A 22,966-nucleotide genomic window follows, 5' to 3' on the forward strand; every position below is an offset into this window, starting at 1 on the left:
CTGAATCAAATCCCTTATGAATACACAGTGGAAGTGAGGAACAGGTTTAAGGATTTAGATTTGGTGAACAGAGTGCCTGAAGAACTATGGATGGAGGCTCGTAACATTATACAGGAGGCAGCAACGAAAACCATCCCAAGGAAAAGGAAATGCAAGAAAGCAAAATGGCTGTCCAACGAGGCCTTACTAATAGCGGGGGAGAGGAGGCAAGCAAAATGCAAGGGAGATAGGGAAAGATACAGGAAACTGAATGCAGATTTCCAAAAAATAGCAAGGAGAGACAAGAGGGCCTTCTTAAACGAGCAATGCAAAGAAATAGAGGAAAACAATAGAATGGGGAAAACCAGAGATCTGTTCAAGAAAATTGGAGATATGAAAGGAACATTTCGTACAAAGATTACCATAATAAAGGACAAAAGTGGTAAGGACCTAACAGAAGCAGAAGACATCAAGAAGAGGTGGCAAGAATACACAGAGGAATTATACCAGAAAGATATGGAGGTCTCGTACACCCCAGGTAGTGTGGTTGCTGACCTTGAGCCAGACATCTTGGAGAGTGAAGTCAAATGGGCCTTAGAAAGCACTGCTAATAACAAGGCCAGTGGAAGTGATGATATTCCAGCTGAACTATTTAAAATTTTAAAAGATGATGCTGTTAAGGTGCTACACCCAATATGCCAGCAAGTTTGGAAAACTCAGCAATGGCCAGAGGATTGGAGATCAGTCTACATCCCAATTCCAAAGAAGGGCAGTGCCAAAGAATGCTCCAACTACCGCACAATTGCGCTCATTTCACACGCTAGCAAAGTTATGCTTAAAATTCTACAAGGCAGGCTTAGGCAGTATGTGGATCGAGAACTCCCAGAAGTGCAAGCTGGATTTCGAAAGGGCAGAGGAACCAGAGACCAAATAGCAAACATGAGCTGGATTATGGAGAAAGCTAGAGAGTTCCAGAAATACGTCTACTTCTGCTTCATTGACTATGCAAAAGCCTTTGACTGTGTCGACCACAGCAAACTATGGCAAGTTCTTAAAGAAATGGGAGTGCCTGATCACCTCATCTGTCTCCTGAGAAATCTCTATGTGGGACAAGAAGCTACAGTTAGAACTGGATATGGAACAACTGATTGGTTCAAAATTGGGAAAGGAGTACGACAAGGTTGTATATTGTCTCCCTGCTTATTTAACTTATATGCAGAATTCATCATGCGAAAGGCTGGACTAGATGAATCCCAAACCGGAATTAAGATTGCCGGAAGAAATATCAACAACCTCAGATATGCAGATGACACAACCTTGATGGCAGAAAGCGAGGAGGAATTAAAGAACCTTTTAATGAGGGTGAAAGAGGAGAGCGCAAAATATGGTCTGAAGCTCAACATCAAAAAAACCAAGATCATGGCCACTGGTCCCATCACCTCCTGGCAAATAGAAGGGGAAGAAATGGAGGCAGTGGGAGATTTTACTTTCTTGGGCTCCTTGATCACTGCAGATGGTGACAGCAGTCACGAAATTAAAAGACGCCTGCTTCTTGGGAGAAAAGCAATGACAAACCTAGACAGCATCTTAAAAAGCAGAGACATCACCTTGCCGACAAAGGTCCGTATAGTTAAAGCTATGGTTTTCCCAGTAGTGATGTATGGAAGTGAGAGCTGGACCATAAAGAAGGCTGGTCGCCAAAGAATTGATGCTTTTGAATTATGGTGCTGGAGGAGACTCTTGAGAGTCCCATGGACGGCAAGAAGATCAAACCTATCCATTCTTAAGGAAATCAGCCCTGAGTGCTCCCTGGAAGGACAGATCGTGAAGCTGAGGCTCCAATACTTTGGCCACCTCATGAGAAGAGAAGAATCCTTGGAAAAGACCCTGATGTTGGGAAAGATTGAGGGCACTAGGAGAAGGGGACGACAGAGGACAAGATGTTTGGACAGTGTTCTCGAAGCTACGAACATGAGTTTGACCAAACTGCGGGAGGCAGTGCAAGACAGGAGTGCCTAGCGTGCTCTGGTCCATGGGGTCACGAAGAGTCGGACACGACTAAACGACTAAACAACAACAACAACAATTAAATCCACAAGCCCCATTCCCACTTTTTAGGGAAATACTGGCCCCTCTATAGAGTAGTTAAACTAAAGAGGCTGCCACAAAAGGTTACAGGTACATAATCTTTTGTCTGATTCCATGACTGTCTGCTAATTCCAAAATTGCTAGGGAAAACATTATTCAACATATACAGTTGTACCTTGGTTTTCAAACAGCTTAGTTGTCGAATGTTTTGGCTCCTGAACGCCACAAACACAGAAGTAACTGTTCCAGTTTGTGAACTATTTTTGGAAGCAGAATGTCTGACAGGGCTTCCATGGCCTCCAATTGGCTGCAGGAGCTTCCTGCAGGCAATCAGAAACCGTGCTTTGGTTTCTGAACATTTTGGAAGTCGAACAGACTTCCAAAACGGATTCCATTCGACTACCTGGGTACAACTGTACTTTCTTTTTATGTAGTTGCTAAAGCAGAGTGAACTCTGTAGCCTTCTCCCCTATTTCACCGAGGACCATTTTTTGTCAAGGCCATGCTACCCTGTTTCTCCTATTTTGGTACCTTTGTTTGCATACTTTCCCCACCATCCCACTATTTTCAAAACAGCAACACTTCAATTCTCATGACCAAAGATCTGCTCAAACAACCCCATCCAGTAGAAACATTATGAAAACATCCTCCTTATTGGGATACCATTACCATTTCTTCTTCACTAGCATCTTGAGCACTCTCTGAAGCTGCGCTGAGAACATCCGGAGATGATCCGCCATAGTTTTCCATCACTGTATTTTCATCAGGAATGTTTTCCAACGGTTTATTTGACAAGATAGCTTATATATTCATAAAAAGACAGATGTGTTTACATTTGCTGTACATTTTTATAAAGATACTTCATGCAGTTGTCACTAGGTTTCTATATTTTAAAAGGGGATTTACAGATACATATATTTTAAATGGGGATTTACAGGGACCCAGGTGGCGCTGTGGGTTAAACCACAGAGTCTACGGCTTGCTGATCAGAAAGTCGGTGGTTCGAATCCCTGAAACGGGGTGAGCTCCCATTTCTCGGTCCCAGCTCTTGCCCACCTAGCAGTTTGAAAGCACATCAAAGTGCAAGTAGATAAATAGGGACCGCTCCGGCGGGAAGGTAAACGGCATTTCCGTGCGCTGCTCTGGTTCGCCAGAAGCAGCTTTGTCATGCTGGCCACATGACCCAGAAGCTGTCTGTGGACAAACGCTGGCTCCCTCGGCCTATAGAGCAAGATGAGCACCGCAACCCCAGAGTCGGACACGACTGGACCTGATGGTCAGGGGCCCCTTTACCTTTTACAGATACATACTGCTATGTACGCTATCTAGCTTTTATGGATGTGGCATACTGACCAGCTCAAATTCAGTTCATCTAACCATTATCCATCTACAGCCTCCTCCAAAAATACCACACAACTTAAGCAATTCACACAGCATTTGAATGGTCTTTTATCTTAGACTGCAGGAAGCAACTCTCAAACACAGGGTGGCATCCAACTAATTTTACTCAAAGTAGAACTAAAATTAATGGACCCAACTTAGTTATGCAATGAGACAACACACAAAGTGCATCACTAAGGAACACCCAGGATTTTTTTTTATCCAACAGGCTTTTTAACTAAATTCTGATTTTATAGTTTTAATTCATTTTTAATCTTATTGTATTGAGTCTCTTGTACACCATTTAGAAATGTCTGATTAAACAGTATACAAATTGCTGAAATCAATAAAATTGAAATAAGGTAATGTCTCTAGCAGAAAAATACTCAGAAAGCTAATTTTTGAAATCTTGCTTACATTTTAATATATACATTTCTCTTAAATGAATTTTTCATATTAAAAATATACATGGCAAAGTAAATTCGATAAAACTAATATATACTGAATATCAAGTCAAACTCTGTCCTTCATAATAAAATACCTCATTTATATATTGAAAAATTAGTCATGCAATCACCTACAGCATTTAGTCATAATTAACAATTATCTATGAGGAATACTCTAAGGATCCAGTCTGATTGGCTGGAATTAGATATGCTGGCACTAATGTCAAGTGGAAACTCATTAGCCATATGGTAAACCAACCCTCCAAATCAATGGGCTCAGCCTGTAATGTACAGTATTTTCACAACAATGGCAGTTCCACAAGAGGTTGAAAACGATACCTCTGAGATATACAAATGTAAATAATACCTTCCTTTTTTTTCTACATACAATCTAAAACTAAGTACTAAGCACTAGTGGAATCAAGGAGAAAACCTCAGAAGATTATTTGATTCACTATCACTTTAAACTCCAAAAACTGGACATTTACTTACCTTTCTCCAAAAAGCTGTGGCTATCACTTGCATCACTCTCTAAATACTGTTCCTCCAACAACATGCTATCAATAGACATGGTATCCAAAGAGGCTTGTGATGGACTTTTCTTCATGTTCTTATAAGAAACAGAGAATGCAGGGAGATTGGACTGGCAGCGTTCCTTAGGCTTTCCACTTTTTAATATAAAGATATTAGGAAATTATTACTTACGGTAAAAAACTAAAAAACAAAGAAAATAAAAATATTCCAAACTATTAAATTAAGGCAAATGTTGGTGAGAATTTTATATTTCTACAAGTCAATAATTAAATCCAGTACAGAAATTAATCCTGCTCTGACTTCTGTCAAAATCAGATTTGTTTAATTAAAAACAAACAAACAAACCTGGCAGTTGAGCAGCAAGAAATATGTTCCAAGATGGCACAGGGCAATGGCACAACACCTACTTTGCAGGTTGGCGGCAGGGCAGGGAGGCAACGACTCCTGCCTGAACCTCTGGAGAACCATTGCTAGTCAGTGAAGATGCTACTGAACTAAATGGTCTAAAGGTCTGAGACTCAGTATAAGGCAGCTCCCTACAGTGGTACCTCTACTTACGAATAACTCTACTTATGAATGTTTCTACTTACGAATGGAGCTCCGTCCGCTATCTTTAGATAGGATTTTTTCTACTTACGAATTTTTAGATAGGGTTGCTTCAACTTATGAATTTTTTCTCCCAATGCAGTCCTATGGGATTCTACTTACAAATTTTTTCGACTTACGAATGTGCATTCAGAACGCATTAAATTCGTAAGTAGAGGTACCACTGTATGTTCCTAAGTTTCCTAGAGCAACTGTTCTGGGAAGGCTGCACAATGTGCATGCCCACCAGCATCCACAAAATGTTTTGCTGCCACAGCCATAGGACATATATTTGTTAGGTGTATAGGCCTTCTAAACCTTATCTAAATATGCTTATGTCTAACCCTTTCTCAAATACCAGGAACCCCTTTCATATTCCATCCTGCCTTTCCATGTCCCTCATGGTTTGTGTTTTCTCCTCCCATACTATGCATTACCTGGTTCTCTGTCTTATTCATTGAAGCCCTGCCTCCCGTTTATTTCTCCTGGCAGCAGCTGACACTTGCACAGTACAGAAGTATAAGCTATCACAGAAGAAGCTACCATAGAAATCCCATTGCCAACTTCCTAATGATGGTAACATGTTAGAGTAGCCTTAAGTCTCAATATATGGTTATCCGCATGGGCCCCCCACTTTACTGAATCTAAACAAAGTTAATTTTTTAGAAATTTTCTATACCTTAATGAAGACTGAAATGCAAGTGTTTTGGTTGTAGCCAACTTTTCTTTGTCACTTTCAAGCTCTTCAGACTGCCAAGCAGCATCAGATTCAAAGTCTCTGACTTTAAGAGGTGAACCTCCTGCTCCACTTTCCTTATTTGAAAACACACTTTTGTCATCCTCCTTCTCCATCAACATCTCAAGAGAATCTTCTCTGCAATTCAAAACATTAACCAAATCCCTGGGATATGTATTACTCTTGTCACTAAGCGACTCACAAATCTCTTCTGAATCACTTCGACTGAAAAGCCCACTATTTTCTTCATTTATTTTCCCCCAGAGTTTTTCTGAGGCATCGTCAGAAATTGTACTTCCCCTTCGCGAATCACTATCTGATTTCAAAAGAGGGTCTGTCAGAATGGCTTTGCTAAAATCAGCATTCACAGACCTACTGTCAGTTACAGCATTCATATCTGAACTGCTTATCTGTGCAGCATTAGTAGGAACTAGCTTGCTCTCCGATGCATATGCTTCTCCATTCTCCAGGGGTGAAAGGTCTGATGCCACTGGACTTCCTCCTTTTAAAACAGGAGACCTGCAGGTGCTTCCTTGCATCAGTGGATGAAGCAACAGAGCTATGTCTGCACTTTTCAGTAAGATCCCAATGCAGACATCTGCCTGTTTTGCAGGTTTGCCTGTCACAGTCTCTACATCTTTTCTTAAGTTATCCAGGAGCAACACAAGAGATTCTTGGAGGTAGAGTAAGAAAAGATACTGGTAATGATTGATTTGCATGCTGACATGTTTTTGGATGTGAACAAGAACATGAATATCAGCGTCAGATATAAAATGTGTTGATTGGGATCTCATAGTGCACAGGTTTTCAATACCATTGGCCAAGGCTGCAGTCTCAGTGCTGTAATACTCTTTCAGAAGCTTTTTGCGCTGCAGTCGGTTTGCAAGGTCACAAGAGTCAGGTTTTGAGGTGTGGGGCTTCTGATTAGAGGGCTCTTTATGCAATTGCTCAAATCTTGTGGGCTGACAAACCCAGAGTGTAAGTGGAAATGACTCCACAAAGCTCACTGGCCGTCCTTTTCCACTCTTCATTCCTTCATAGTCCATCCAAAACTGGGAAAAATGAATTGCCCAGACATCAGAAGCAGCAGATGTTTTAAGTGCAGATTTATTCAGCTGGGGAGTGATAAAACCTTTATAGACATCATGCATCTTAGTATCTTGTTCATGGGCATGTCGCTGGAAAATTGGATGCAGAAGATTAAAACAGTCAGGGGATTTTGGAAAGCCTGTGAATTTTCTACTGAAAAATTCACAGTCTTTGAAGTTTTGGAACACTGCTTCCAAATCGGAGTGCCTACAGTTTGGTGAGTGCCTTGTGTTTGTACAAATCATTTCAGAACTCTGAATAGAAATTGCATGTGGATCATCCTTATGGTTTTGTTTCCTTTCAGAAGGTATGATGAACTGCAACAAAAAGCATAAATATTAATTTTAAAATCAGAAGTGATTCAAGTGCAGAAATTTTTGAAAAGTGTTTTTCAAACTACAGGAATATATGCCAGAAAGAAATGTGATCTACCGCAGGGAGTGCCTACATTACTAATCAAAGTACATAGAACTTCTGAGCAGGCATAGCTACCCAAAGTTCAGGCTGCAATTCCACTGTAACTGCTGAGAAATTGAAGTGAGGTTCAGTGTCTGGCTGCTACATTCTTGGCTACTTCACACTGGAGTTGAAGTGACACTGGGGTGACTACATAAGTTAAAGGTAGGGTGAAGGAATACAGTACAACTTAAGTGCATTTAACTTGTGCTTTACGAATGTGGCAAAAAAATTTAAAAAAATTAAAAAGAGGCAGAAAGGGGCAGGATTCCATTAAAAAGGACATGGAGAATCCCACCCACCATAGAACCCATGGGGTTTTGACCAAACACAATTTTGGCTTTATGCACAATCCCTGAAACATAACCCCCACGTAAATTGTGGGGTTGCTGTATGTGGGTAGCACAGAGGCTGATGTCCTTAATGGTATAATTCCACAAAGTATAACAAGCTATCTTAATAAAGACTAAATAAGAGGATAAATATGCATAGCAAATAAAAATACAAAAGGGTGTTTTCTGACACCTTAAAAATGAACAGATTATTGTGGTTAAGGCTTTTGTGGAATAGAATCTTCTTTATCAGATGCTAAGTGGTTTTGCCTATAGTTGGCAAAATGAATTTCAATGAATTATATATTTCATTATGGGCTGTTTTACACTTGCGCATGTGCTAAATTAGTACATTGTAAGGTCCTAAAATACTTTTCAGATATAAATTGTCTACTCCACAGTGTTTATTCCTCTTTAACTTTGTTTACTAGACTATGCCAACAACAGTTCATGGCCTATTCTCATGTAATGCTAAACCAGTTTATAAATCATGGTTTCATCTGGAGCTGACTTCACCTACTTATCCTTGTTTATTAACCACAAACTATGCTCATAAGTCATGCTTTGTTGCTGATTTATAAACATTGCTTTATTTGTATTACATTAGAACCCAGCCCTCGTGTGATACAGGACATCACTCCCAATATATCCTCATCTGATCTTCTTATAGGCTTTATTTCTAGGAAAAAAGAATTCCATATTCCACTGCTTCAGTCAATCCTACCTTGTTTCTAATATGTCCATTATATTTTCTCTTTTAGCACCAAATATTGCAACTCCCTGATCTTTGGGTTGAAAGCATTATCATCTAACATAAAGGATACTTATTGAGGTTTTGTATGTTTTCCCATGATTCTAAAATATTTTTTGCAGATAGAAAATGTTAATTAAGTTTAAAGCTGTTGTATTACCCCATACTCTCCCTTATATGATCACAGAGTTAGGAAAGTTGTGTGGTATCTAATGTTCCACTGGGAAGTGCTTCTGAAAACCTGATCCAATTAATTTTTTCAGTTAAATGAGCTAGAAATTAACTTTTAAAGTAAGTGAAGCCCCAGTCTCCAACAACAACTTACCCCTTTTATATCATGTGTGGTTTGCATTTCACAAGTTGCCCTGCATTGGACAATACATATTTTCTCTCTAAAGTGGCCGCTCCCATGCATCATCCATGACAGGAATTCAACACTGAGCAATGTTGTGCTGTATATTTGACAACATTACCTTTATCATTAACCCATCAACTCGAATGTCAACATGTTCTTCCGGCTTTGAATTGTCATTTAACTTGTATATGGCCATGAATTGGCTGAGACTTTGTTTCAAGTCCAACACAAACTGGTTAAGCCAAAGAACACTCCTCTCATCCATTGTGAATTGCAGGGCGTTTAGCTGAATGTAAAGGTTTGGACTTGGAACTAAAGGAATAAAAACAAAAATATTATCTTAAAAATGTTTTAGAAGTAGTATCATTCTCTCTAACAACTGGCTGAGAGCATTAACAAAATCTAAATCCAATATTATGGGCATAGGAAAAACCAATCTTGGAAGCCAATGTTCTGGCTGTATACAGAGTACTATTTCTGAAACAACTGCATTCTGAACTCTGCATTCAGTGGCTACTGAGTATGCCAAGTTCTTAATGGATTATTTTGAGATTTTTTTATATACACTTATTTTTTTTCTACTTCCACAACTGGGGCTCTCCTGAACATGCTTTCTCCCTCTTGTCCCCAGTTGCCTCATTTGGCCACATAGTGGCCTCCAGATGTTTGAACTACAACTCCTATCAGCCCTAGCCATCATGGGCAATGGTCAGGGATGATGGGAAATGTAGTCTAATTTTTTTTTAGATAGCACCATGTTGGCAATCCCATATATATGGGGGGGGGGGAAATGATGAAGGGACACAGCCTTATCACAGGAAAAGTAAGGTAATTCTAAGTTACAGCACTTCTCCTAGTCCCATCTAAGTCCCATGGAAGAGTAAGAATGAATAAACTCAATCACACACCAATAGAATGTTCTTTAATTGAGCTATCAAAATCTTGACCTTTTTTATTCTCCTGTCCAGTATATAAACTGACTGAACTAACTGTGAATCACTAGGTTTCCAACAGCTTCCTTTGTAACTGTACCAACTTTACTGAAAATTATCAGGCTACCATCAGTAACCTGATAACCCTTGCATATAAAGTAACAGGCTTCACCTCTCACTTGTTAACCTCCTATAATCACAACTGTAGCCTCTTCAGGTATTAAAGTAAATACGTGAAGAGAGGCAGTAAGGATGAAAGCACTAGCCTCACCCCTGTTGCCATTGTTATCACCTGAACGCCTGAAGAAAATTTAGGCTGAATTCAGCAACCCATTCTTGTTCTATTTACATACAACTTTTGAATAACATTTTACTCACAGATTCTACACACTGCAAAGCTGGCTTTGGATACAGAACATGTTGAAATTAATATGCATGGGCAGTAATCCTTGTGCAGTATCACCTCCAATTGTCATAATCTGCACACAGCACACATTTGTACATGATGGATGAATAATCTGTGGCTCTCCAGATGTTGGTCTACAACTCTCTCTTCATCCCTGACCACTCTAGGGCTGATAGGATTTGAGAGTCCAACATCTGGAGGGCTACACATTTCCTATCCTTACGCATAGCTTTGACTGGTATGGAAAAACAGAGGGGCTTTAAGGACCACACCAAGTTAAAAGCACGCTGAGCATTGGGCTAACCCCCCCCCCCCCCCATTTTTCACAATGAAGCCCATTTGGATGTAGAGGAGAGTAACAGTTTGCAAAATAGTCTAACTGTCCTTGGCCAATGCTCTATTATAAAAAAATTGTAACACTTTACAAGAAGGAAAAAGAAATTAAAAACATCTTACTAGGGAAATCTTTTCCATCCGGATAGTAGTACTCAGTGAATTCAATATGAATGGCTGGCATTTCTGATGGAAGGTACAAAGACTTTTTATTGCATGAAATAAGCGTTTTAGGAGAACTACGACACTGGTCAGCTGTAGAAACCTGAAATTAGGAAGTTCAGCTTTTAGCAATAGAATATTTTAGATTTTGTGAAGTACCAAACATGAACAACTGCTTCTCTATTTATCATAGTGCTGGTATTCAAAAATTTGAAAGTATTTTCACTGCTTTGGGAGTAGGGTTGTAAATTGTTTTGTTACCTATCCTACTTTTCCACATATCTGGATTTATACCAAGAACAGTTCAGACGTTATCAGCCTTAAAATGCTCAAAATTATGAGTGCTGATTTCTTACAGCTGCCCTACTATAGCCTGTTTTGTCTCAATTTTGCCAATAGGCTTTTTTTGGGGGGGGGGAGGGATCAGTGATAGTTTTGATAATTCACTGATGTACCATAGTGATCAAACAAATGCCTAAATGACCCAGTGTTATAATGCTGGACTAAGGTCTGGAAGACCTGGGTTCAGATTCCCATTTATCAATATATGTACATTTTTAAAAAGGGTATTTATGTCACATAAGGGAGAATAGAGTAAACTTAGAAAAGAACTGGCATTTTCTATGTAAATATTTTCTAAAATAGAAGAGGAACAACTTAACATCTAGGAGCAAGGGTTCCGTTAACAAACTTGTACCAAAGCCAGCCAATTTCACAAACAAAATTCAGTGTGAAATCCAGCTATGTTTCCCAGCTACATTTCTACAGGACCCAAATAATTTACAAGACCCTGTGATTGTGAGGATGAACCAGAGTTAGGAGAAGATATTAAAACATGTAATTAACACAACTGGAAGCCCAGATTTGTAAGAGATAAAAAACATTTTTAATGCCCACTTGGCAAAGCCTGTGTCAGCTTTCATTAAAGTCAGCTTTTGTATTAAGAAAACTTCAACATAGTTGCAGATATCAACAAACAAAAGAACTGATATCAGCAATTAGTACTGAAAAATACCTGATAAATATTAATATCTGCAAGTCTAACTACCACAGGGCTGGACATCAGTTTATCCTTTGGTTGCTGTGATGACACAGGGGGAGGCTTAGAGATTCCTTTAGGTATCTGTTCCTTGCCTGTAGGAAACAGAATGCATAAAACCATAGAATCATAGATTTGGAAGCGACCACAAGGGCCATCCAGTCCAACCCCCTGCCAAGCAGGAAACACCAGCAAAGCATTCTTGACATATGCCTGTCAAGCCTCTGCTTAAAGACCTCCAAAGGAGACTCCACCACACCCCTTGGTAGCAAATTCCACTGCTGAACAGCTCTTACTGTCAGGAAGTTCTTCCTAATGTTTACGGGGAATCTTCTTTCTTGTAGTTTGAATCCATTGCTCCGTATCCGCTTCTCTGGAGCAGCAGAAAACAACCTTTCTCCCTCATCTATATGACATGCTTTTATATATTTGAATATGGCTATCATATCACCCCTTAACCTTCTCTTCTCCAGGCTAAACATACCCAGCTCCCTAAGCCGTTCCTCATAAGGCATCGTTTCCAGGCCTTTGACCATTTTGGTTGCCCTCTTCTGGACACATTCCAGCTTGTCAGTGTCCTTCTTGAACTGTGGTGCCCAGAACTGGACACAGTACTCCAGGTGAGGTCTGACCAGAGCAGAATACAGTGGTACTATTACTTCCCTTGATCTAGATGCTATACTCCTATTGATGCAGCCCAGAATTGCATTGGCTTTTTAACCAAGTTTAGCATTAACTCTGTGTCTTTGTACTATAACACTACAGTACTTATAAAATCTCACTGCTGCATTATTTGTTGCCTTTGGTTGTAATTTTTTCGCTTTGTAAACTGCCTAGAAAACCTTTATTGGGTAGTCAAAATATAACCTAATAGTGGAAGATAAATGAAAGAGAAGTGTGTTAAGTAAAAATCAACAGTATCAAAATTAAAACCCATTCATTTGCTAAATTTAAATGATAATTCTTGCAATTTGGGGGTTGCACACTTGCCATATCTGTGCAGGCTTTGGAATCTAATCAGCTATTTTCCTCAAATGAGTCTAAGCATCACTTTCTAAAAATTATTTTACAGTCCCAAAGGAATTAATCACAATGCAAGTGCACTATTCCTTCTGATGTACTGAAACTATTAGGGCCTATACCAGGCATCCCCAAACTTCGGCCCTCCAGATGTTTTGGACTACAGTACAATTCCCATCATCCCTAACCACTGGTCCTGTTAGCTAGGGATCATGGGAGTTGTAGACCAAAACATCTGGAGGGCCACAGTTTGGGAATGCCTGGCCTATACCCATGAAATCAATTGTAACGATTTCAGCAAAATATCTTCATATAAACCATCTCATATAAGTTAACAATGTATGCCATAAGGTACCTGTTTGTATGAGCTGTGGAGACCCCTGGGGTAGGGATTTACTGGGAGAATCTATATTATGATCCTTCATAACCTGCTTAAGCAATTCAACATTGCCTTTGAAATCGTTTAATAATTCTTCTGCCCATCCACTTCTGGCTTTGGTAGCATCGCTAAAATGCATCCAATGGCTGCAGCTCTCATCTGTAAGTATGACATATTTGGACAAAAAATAAAAATTATTTTAAAAAGATGCCGTTAGGTACATTTTATAAACTCTTTTAACATGTAAGCTTATTTAAAGCACATGCTTTTTCCCCAGGTGGTACTCAAGGGTACGCAGTACCAGCACTTTTTTGTTCTTGTTAAAAAGTGCAACACTTACTGTAACAACTTCATGTTGAGTACCAGCACCTATTTTTCTAGAAAAGAAGCACTGTTTAAAGCCATTTAAAAATATTCTCAACCGCGGCTAGGACTTTGTTAGCCCAAAAATGGAAATTACAGGAATTACCAACAATTGAGGAGTGGCAGACTAAAATGATGGATTATGCTGAACTCGCTAGGTTGACTTGCAAGATTCGCGACCAAGGGGAGACAAGGTTTCAAAAAGACTGGAGTAAATATGTGGATTATATGGAGAAAAATTGTAGATCTTTGAAAACACTTGCAGGATTGAAATAAATCCTACGAATTGATTAAAAAAGTCAAAAAGGAACTGCAAAAATGGAGTCAACAAGAAACCCGCGTGAAGGTAGGGGGGGAAGTCGTAGCTCGGCAGAGCAAGATGTAAGATGAAAATTTAAGATGTTTTGTATAAAAGATTGTTTTTTTTATTATTTTAATTGGATAAATTGGAAAATGGAATAAAAATTTATTATAAAAAAATATATATATTCTCAGTCTGTAAATGTGTTCTCCATTAATTTGTCTAACTCTCTTTTTCAAAGCCACATAAGCTCCTCCCTGTGGAAATGGAAGATCACTCCCAGAGGCTTCCGCATCACTAACACAGGTGGTTCTGGGGTCATCTTCCATTTTCTGGTAGAAGCAGCACACAACCAAGAAGAGAGCTGAAAGCAGCGGCATCTTAAGCGCCCCTGTCGCCATGGTGCACCGGATCTCTCCGGCGCCCTTCCGCCCCGTTTCCCAGCGTGGTTGCGGGCGGGCGCGGCGCTGCTGCGCGGCGGGCGGGCAGGCACAGCGCGATCTCTCCGGCGCCCTCCCGCCCCGTTTCCCAGCGCGGTGGGCAGGTGGGCGCTGCGCGCAGCGCGCAGCGGACCGGCCGGTCAGCGGGCGGGCGCAGCTCGCGGCGCCCTCCTGGCGGGCCGGCGCCATGGTGCCCTGCCCCACCGGGGGTCTACGTAGAGCCGGGCCTGGCTGAAAGGGCTTAAAATGATGTATGAGCAATGCTTAATCATGCTATAATTTTAATCAAGACCTGCCACTTTGATCAGTTCAATTAACTGATTAATGCTGCAGCCCAAATTTTAACATATCCTTTGAGAGGTAAGATTTTTAGCTGTGAATCAAAGACCCCAATGGTGTTGCTTGGCAATCCTACAGGGTTAAGACTACACACACACACACACACACACACACACACACACACACACAACAAAATTTCAGTCAATAACCAGTAGATAATATATCTTACAGAATTGTCTTACAGACTACTGAGAATATAAGTGCTCAGAACACTAATTTTAAAACACATTTAAGCATTTTTTTCCCAACAGGCAGAAAGCAAGGTGCAATACACCTTTTTGCACAAGATATTAAATCTGCAGCATCCTCATTCAATTTCCTATTATATTAAACTACATGCAAGTAGCTTAATAAGTTGTATACAGTACAAAAATCATTTATTTCAGGATCATACTGGGAACTAATTTTGATCAGATATGACTGATAAAAACAACCACTCAGCATATACTCTTACCTGCTTTGTGAAAAGGGTAGTAGTCTACACTTAGTTGACTAAAGGAAAGCTGCATAGCACCTCCTGAAACATGCCTGTTTGCATCTGAAAAATAATACAATGCTTTAAAATTCTGCATATGTAGTGTTGCTTATTTGCTCTGTGAGGAAGTGCCTTTTGATGGCAACTTTTAAGACAACATGCTTCCCTTCTTGGGAAGTCTCAAACTGCTTCACTATGAATACTTATAGGGAAGTGTGACTATATCAATGCACGTTTCATGCTCTGTGCTGTTGAGGACCAATTGCATTCAAAAAATATTGCGTAAACCTGAAAGTGTATCAACACAATTGACTGGTAATATACTGCAATCAATCTTCTGACAGCCATAACAAAAGCCTAGCAATATAAAAAAATTCCTTCAGTAGCACCTTAAAGACCAACTAAGTTTATATTTTGGTATGAGCTTTCGTGTGCGTGCACACTTCTTCAGATACTTTATGCAATGTTAAACAGCATAAAGGAATCACACAAAACACTTACCCTTTTCCTTAGCGTGAATATCATCACAGATATGCAGGTCCAAGTGGGAAATTGCTAGATGATAAGAAGTTTCCTTAACATCAAAATCATTGAATAATTTCACAATTGCAGCGTTTTGATCACTAGTGGCTGAGGACTGCTGTGTTTTCACCTGCTGAGAACTGGATGCAGGAGCAGAACTCTGGAAACATTCAAATATATAACTTTAGCAAGAGCCTCACCACAAAGCACTGGGGGGTGGGGGAAATCTCAGAGTTAAAAGAATTCCCATAAATGCTTTATATTTCCATGTTAAGGAAAGCTTTCAAATGTAGCACCTGAAACACACCTTTAATCATCAAGGGTGTATGACATTTCACTGCTATCCAAATCTATCCAATCTAAAAGCATTTCTTTTCATACTTGTTTCTTAGTCATATACTGATAAACATGTGGGACAGAGGATAGCTTTGCAAAAGTACTGTACTTTGATGCATCATACCAAACTTCTCCCACACAATCACCCTGTTCTTTGGAAGTTCCTTCCTCTCTTGCCTGGCCAATAATTTGTAATTACTGTATTACTTCAAGGGAGTAATTTGTAAGTGCAAAATATCATTAAAGGGAATGTCATTTTTTAAAGCAGCATTTTACCCCCCCCCCAAAGGATAAAAGCTTTACTATGCGTAATATAAGTTAGAGGCAGAGAGAATACTACAAATACATACAAGACTGTTACTCCTAGGGCTACCAATAGATCCTAACACAATCTTAACTGTGCAGTACTGTACATATCCACTCAGAAGCCCCATAGAGGCAAAATTTCTGAGGCTAAAATTATGTGTTTGAGTCCCATTAGATAAGACAAACATTACCTGAAAATATACCTACTAATAATATGCCACAATAATGATTGCTTTCCTTACCTGTGTGGGTTCAGAAGCTAGACTTTGTCTCTGCTCAGCTGATTTTTCAATAGCTTCACTAAGAGACTTAGCGTATTGGACCATAGCTTTCAACTGGGAATCAGTCAGAACCCACAGCAAGTCATCTAGTAATAGAATCAGTTTAGATGACACCACATTGCAATCCTTTAACTGTTGTGAAGAGAAAAAGTAAAATTGGAATATTGGTAACATTGATTTTGATAGAATATATTTTATATCAAGATTTGGGACTACAGTCAATGATTTTTAAGCAGAACACAAAGCAAGACTTAACAGCAGTCATAGCATAAAGCAGGAATCTTTGTTCAATTATTTTTGTTCTTTCGTACTCCTGCTGAGAGTGACCTTTTATTAGCAGTGCAGTAAGAGTAGAGGCAAACTGGAATTTGCATCATTAATTTACACAAGTATTTTTCAGGAGCTTAATTTAACAAATATATTGTTGTTGTTGTTGTTTAGTCGTTTAGCCGTGTCCAACTCTTCGTGACCCCATGGACCAGAGCACGCTAGGCACCCCTGTCTTCCACTGCCTCCCGCAGTTTGGTCAGACTCATTTTCGTAGCTTTGAGAACACTGTCCAAACAACAAATATATACCTAATCAATTTGTCCCAAGAAATTTCAGGAAAATTTTTTGTTTCTCATGATACTTTGTTTCTCATGATAGTAGAAAATTATTGCAAGTATGGCAGATTAATATCCTCCATTATCTATGACTTAACAAGCACAAATGAGTATTCCGGTGAATAAAGGTGTAGAAGCTTTAGGAAGCCTTGGGCCACTAGCTAATCAAACCTTGTGCTCGTCAGTAATCCTGCCCCTCATTCCTGTAATCATGTTGGGTATCAGAGGTACTACAAACAAAGTACTTAGGGGAAAACCTCCAGGGCCCAACATAAGCCTTGGAAATCCATAAAGCAGCAAGAGTTCTCTCTTTCTCTCTCTCTCTCATGAGATCGAGAGGTGGTTCTTTTCCTCTCCAAGCTCAGAGAAAGGCAGGATATCTCACCAGAAGAAAATGGTGCTAACTCAAACATGTCAGCATAATTGTGTATCCTGCTTGTACAATAATCTTCTATGTTTTAACTAAAATTTCTGCCAATTTCATGTCAAACGGATTAGAATGCTAAACAAATCTAATGCTGAACATATATATACATAATTTTTGCAGAATCTCTCCATCACCTTTGCCACCATTAAGGAATATACAAAATCATCACGAAGCAATATTACCCTTCTTTTAAGTGTGACCCGGATTTTGGACTGGTTAGTAATCAGGCGAACTGGAGCACTCATGATTTCATGCTGAGAGCTTTGGATAGCATCTGCTTCTATTCTGATCATCTGCCAGGTGATTTCTTTAAATGTCAGTACCTAAAATAAAACACACGTACCCTGATTTAAAATATCTGAGAACTGTAAAAAGGCAGACTCACTTCACTAGATCCCACAGGCCTGTTGACTTGTCACATCTGAACATGGGTTCAATTTTCTACCCTTCATACTTTAATTGTTGAACAAAAAATGTTTCCATTTAAATTTGCAACTTATGTGGAATAATAATCTCATAAATCAAAGAAAAAGAAATTGACATCAATCATCCAAAACTTCTTCCGTTATTTTATTTGAACATGTTTCTATCAACTTTAAATGGGTCAGATATATAATAAAGGTAAAGGGACCCCTGACCATTGGGTCCAGTCACGGACGACTCTGGGGTTGCGACGCTCATCTCGCTTTATTTGCCGAGGGAGCCAGCGTACAGCTTCTGGGTCATGTGACCAGCATGACTAAGCCACTTCTGGCAAACCAGAGAAGAAGAAGAAGAAGAAGAAGAAGAAAAAGAAGAAGAAGAAGAAGAGGAGGAGTTTGGATTTGATATCCCGTTTTATCACTACCCGAAGGAGTCTCGAAGCTGTTAACATTCTCCTTTCCCTTCTTCTCCCACAACAAACACTCTGTGAGGTGAGTGGGGCTGAGAGACTTCAAAGAAGTGTGACTAGCCCAAGGTCACCCAGCAGCTGCATGTGGAGGAGCAGAGACGTGAACCAAGTTCCCCAGATTATGAGTCTACCACTCTTCACCACTGGCTCTCAGTGCACGGAAACGCCATTTACCTTCCCGCCGGAGTGGTACCTATTTATCTACTTGCACTTTGATGTGCTTTCGAACTGCTAGGTTGGCAGGAGCAGGGACCGAGCAACGGGAGCTCACCCTGTCGCGGGGATTCGAACCACCGACCTTCTGATCGGCAATGCCTAGGCTCTGTGGTTTAACCCACAGTACCACCTGCGTCCCAGATATATCATAGTGAAGCCTATATTTTGCAGGTTGGGCCAAGTTAATCATGTCTAAGGCCTGTTGAAGTCAATGGTGCTAGGGCAGGCAGAACCAGCTTTCTTTGGTTCTAAAAATTCCCTTTTTACTATTATAGTTATGCTTGGTGAAACACAGTATATTTCTGAATGTTTATGCTAATATTATGCATTTCAAAATATACATTTAATTCAAAGGCATGGTTCCATTTTCAGACACAAAGCAAGGGAAATGCCTATATTAAAAAGGTAATGTCAATTACTATTCTTTGGTTTCATAGATGAATCCTCGCCTGAGCACATTTTTTCACTGTATAAGCATGTTGCTCATAAAGAAAAGTATTGTGGTACCTATGTTCATCAGTACCAAATAACTAATAGCTGAAGGCCTGTCATTCATACTTGGCTGTATTCTGCTCCATGATCCCTGCAACTGTACGTATATGCACTTTTTAAACCATGCATAGGAATTGTTCTTTAGACATGATATGGTTTCCAGTAGACTGGCTAGGGTCCACTTACACTTCACTTATCATGTTTAGCAAGGGCCAGAAATAATGAGTCATATGCCAAGTATGCAAACAAAGTCAGCAGCAACTATGCCAGCTCAAGGCCATGCCATAATGGTGATAGGGGCCTCAATATGGCAAGTTGCTATTAAAATAATGTAGGTTTAATGGTAAAATTAAAGCAAAATAACCAGGTTAATATTATTGGTTATACAATGCTACAATAGGAATGTGAATTCTGTAATGTGATTTTTTCTTTGTATAGAAGAAAATAAACTAGTTACAGAAAGAGAAAAGAGAATAAAATAGCTTGTTCTAAATTTAAAGTCAGCCTTACCTCTCCACGCTGAGATTCTTGTAATCGAGTAAACCTTAGATCACCATGTTCCCAGTTTGCATTTACACTATATATTCTCAACTGGGAGAGTTCAAATGATGCATTGAATGCTTTTGCTCCAATTCGGATTATAATGGAGTTTACAGAAACAGATATTCCTTCTACAACTTTTTCAGCAAAACCATATCCACTGGTGAAATAAAATGCAAACATTTAAAACAGAATTTCAGCATAGATTTAACAACTACTTCAAATGAAGATAAAACTAGCACTGAAATCGCTCAGAGACCAATAAAACAAGAACTTAGAACAGATCATAAGCTGGGACTATGTAGACCAAGAGTCAACACCCCTGTTTTAGCTTCTGCAATTAAGTGCCAAACTAGAACTACAGGAAGATCACCTTGAAAAAGTAGGTGAGATAATAGACATGATGTTCTTTGCCACACTGCAATGCATCCTAAGCATTTAGGACAGAACACCACGAACCACATTCCTTCACACTAAGCCATTTGCAGGGGTGGGTTGAGAGATATGAAAGAGCCATAAACTGGTTTGCCTTTTATTGTACCAACACAATCCCAACACAACACTATTATGATCCAATAAGGCCCCTTTGTGTATGTAGAGTCATAGCAAGGCTGTTGCCCTCTCCTACAGACGACGTTACAAGCTATATTTAATTCTCTCCAAAGCTTTGTAAGTGCAATGTGGAGCTGATAAAGGAAGAGGCAGGGTCTTTTTTATCACTTACAGAGAAGACACACATGAGAAATACGTGCCTATTTCTACATATAATATTTGGATCGCTTCGAGAAATGTGAGCATGAAACAGATAACATGTGGACTACTTACTAGCAGCCATTTTCCAGTAGTCACAGTGACTTGTAAAAATGCAAACACAGTTATGGAAATCACTATTGGCCTCTGTGGGCTATACTTGCATGCAGCCCACTTCACACTATGGTCTCTCCATGTGATCCTTTACACAGTGGGGACCACATGGAAAAGACAAACACTAGGATCACATGCATAAACTGGGCATTGATTACCTTTTTTCCTACAAATCTAACTAACCTAACCCAGACCTTCTCAAGCAGATCTGCCATTTAGCCCACTTTTAATTAACAACTATATATAAGCCTATTCAGCTTGCTTTCCTCAGCACTGACTGCATAGGTAATGCTTGATTCTATTACAGCATTTAAATTATGACTGACCTTTGTCCTGATGCAGTTGCTATGGGCGATGGTCCATTAGGATGGCGTGGTTCTTCACATGTACTCATTTCCATTATTACTTTATCCAGTGACTTTAGATATGCAAGAGAAATTTAGAATAATTGAAATGTTTTACATTCAGTGACTAATTAAAGCCATCTTGCAGAATTAAAACTTAGAATGAGACTACATGAAAATAAATGACAAAACATTTCAGAAACAATTTGGCTAGTTACTTTATAACACTTAGAATCATGTAAAATGCAATGGGTTATATCCAATCACATTGTCCTTTTTGTACAAGGCCTTTGATGTGCACAATGGGATTTCTTCTCCTTCCACAAACTCCCCCCATATCTGTTCTGGGTTTTTCCCCAACCCTCTGGGGAAGATTTGGTGGGCCAGGCACAAAAGACAAGGAGGTAAGTCCTCAGCTGAACAAAACAACTTCATTGGATACAACCCTGTATTTGTTTTGCCAGTAATGGCAAAATGTTCTACTCTCCACTAGCTATTACTTAGTGATTTCAGTATGATTGCAAGGAAATTACAAATGCATCACCATTCTAACATACGGTAGTTAATTTGGGAAGCTGAATTCCATACTCACCAAACAGATTGGATGTGTTTTCAATTTTGTCCATGGTATCTTCAAGATAAAATAAAAACAAAATCATTAAAGAAAATATGGCATCATCACCAATCTGTTTTGAAAATGCTAGAAGCAAATGTGAAATCTCATGTTGCATATAACAATACTGTACACATAAAAATTAAATGTCTCATTTCTACCATTCTGCAAGCCTCAAACCAGACTTGCCTCTTCTTGTTCATGAGGACTGAGGTGTTTGCAAACTTACCAAATGAAGTCAAAACAAAATGAATTACACTACAATATTAAAAAAAATATAACCTGTGACACTCAAATTAAGGAAACCAAAAAGGACACACAAATCTGATTCAGTAAGGATCAGTTCCATACACTTTACTACATATGTCAAGAGACTGTGTGTCCATGTAAGTGTACGTACATACATGTATGCAATATATATGCATGTGGAGGGGAGGAATTCCCTTCACCTAGCTTCTGAAGCTAACATGGTGTTAATCTTATCCAGACTAAACAAAACTGCTGTATGTATGCCAATAACTCAATTCACAGTCAGAGTAATCACCACTGTTAGAAGCAGGGGTGCTGATAATCTCACCTATATTTGATAGTGAATGCACTTCCATTTTTTGACACAGACATTTACCTAATCCACAGATTACTAGAGATTATAGTATATCTTAGTTTTCACATCCCCACATGCACCCACCATCCTCTAATGGATGGTGATGGTTATGTACTATTCTGTCCATTGCCAGCACCATAGCTCTAGAAAAAGGACACAGCAAATAAAAAAGCAACAAGGGGGAAGGACAATAAACACCTGCAAAATAGAAGGGGGGAAACAGACACCATATAGCTACAGTTATGGGCAGAAGAAGTTACTGGGGCTGTTAATTGATTCCCTCCACCCCAATTTTATTTGTGGGAATAATTTGTAAATCCCAATCTGATCTGATTAGTCTGGACCAATCCAGCTCCTCTGCCTGGAAGAGGAGGCAAAAGACTTCCGAAGACCCTGCCTATCCCATCCAGAGGGAGAAGTCATCCTATTAACCAAATGTCCTCCAATCCACTGTGGCAAACTGGTCTTTATTCCTGTGCAAGGAAAACCACTTACTCACCCTAATAGATGCTTTATTGCAAAATACTTTGTTGATGGCAAGCCAGGTGGGAAGATCCAGCATATTCTGAAGCACTTCTTCATCAAGCTCTAAATTGGTTAGCTGACCTTCACCTTTTAGTGTGCTCAAGTTGATTTTGTCAGGTGACAGGTTTTTGGTGAACCTAAAACAGAATATCAACACTGCAGTTATTTCACAACAAAGCAATTACTCAGCTTACAATTGATGAAAACATAAAACATATAAACATATACAAAATTAAAAAATATTTTAAAATATATCTAATAGGATTTTATTTGTGCAAAGCAGCTTTGGGCACAGTCAACTAATTATCAAAACATCAGAAGACACCACCAACGTGGTTTGTCTCTTGACTACAGCAAGAAGTCTGAAGTTCATATTTGAATATAACTCTACTCTTCCCTTTCAGTTACAATGGTTCATTGACCTAGGCTAAGTGACTATTAACAGACCTTGCCTGACAAAGACTTTGTCCCTGAGAATG

General features: G+C 39.4%; 1 protein-coding gene across 2 annotated transcripts in view; it reads right to left on the reverse strand.

Annotated features, from left to right (window-relative positions):
• The window catches only part of BLTP3B (bridge-like lipid transfer protein family member 3B), a 38,560-nt gene that overhangs the window by 7,190 nt on the left and 8,404 nt on the right, over positions 1-22,966 (reverse strand). The window contains exons 2-16 of one of the 2 annotated variants that reach the window (XM_035127511.2): positions 22,462-22,624; positions 21,338-21,376; positions 20,728-20,819; positions 19,508-19,697; positions 17,580-17,720; positions 16,327-16,497; positions 15,422-15,602; positions 14,900-14,983; positions 12,979-13,161; positions 11,580-11,698; positions 10,526-10,667; positions 8,850-9,043; positions 5,692-7,154; positions 4,386-4,561; positions 2,737-2,867 (exon numbers count right to left, since the gene is read on the reverse strand). In XM_035127511.2, coding sequence (XP_034983402.1) covers positions 2,737-2,867; positions 4,386-4,561; positions 5,692-7,154; positions 8,850-9,043; positions 10,526-10,667; positions 11,580-11,698; positions 12,979-13,161; positions 14,900-14,983; positions 15,422-15,602; positions 16,327-16,497; positions 17,580-17,720; positions 19,508-19,697; positions 20,728-20,819; positions 21,338-21,376; positions 22,462-22,624 — 3,469 coding nt within the window. Of the gene's footprint in view, positions 1-2,736; positions 2,868-4,385; positions 4,562-5,691; positions 7,155-8,849; positions 9,044-10,525; positions 10,668-11,579; positions 11,699-12,978; positions 13,162-14,899; positions 14,984-15,421; positions 15,603-16,326; positions 16,498-17,579; positions 17,721-19,507; positions 19,698-20,727; positions 20,820-21,337; positions 21,377-22,461; positions 22,625-22,966 lie in introns of those variants that run through there. The other variant, XM_035127513.2, reaches the window with a different exon arrangement.

The sequence above is a fragment of the Zootoca vivipara genome, chromosome 10 (genome assembly GCF_963506605.1).
Source record: "Zootoca vivipara chromosome 10, rZooViv1.1, whole genome shotgun sequence".
In the NCBI taxonomy this organism is placed as follows: Eukaryota; Metazoa; Chordata; class Lepidosauria; order Squamata; family Lacertidae; genus Zootoca; species Zootoca vivipara.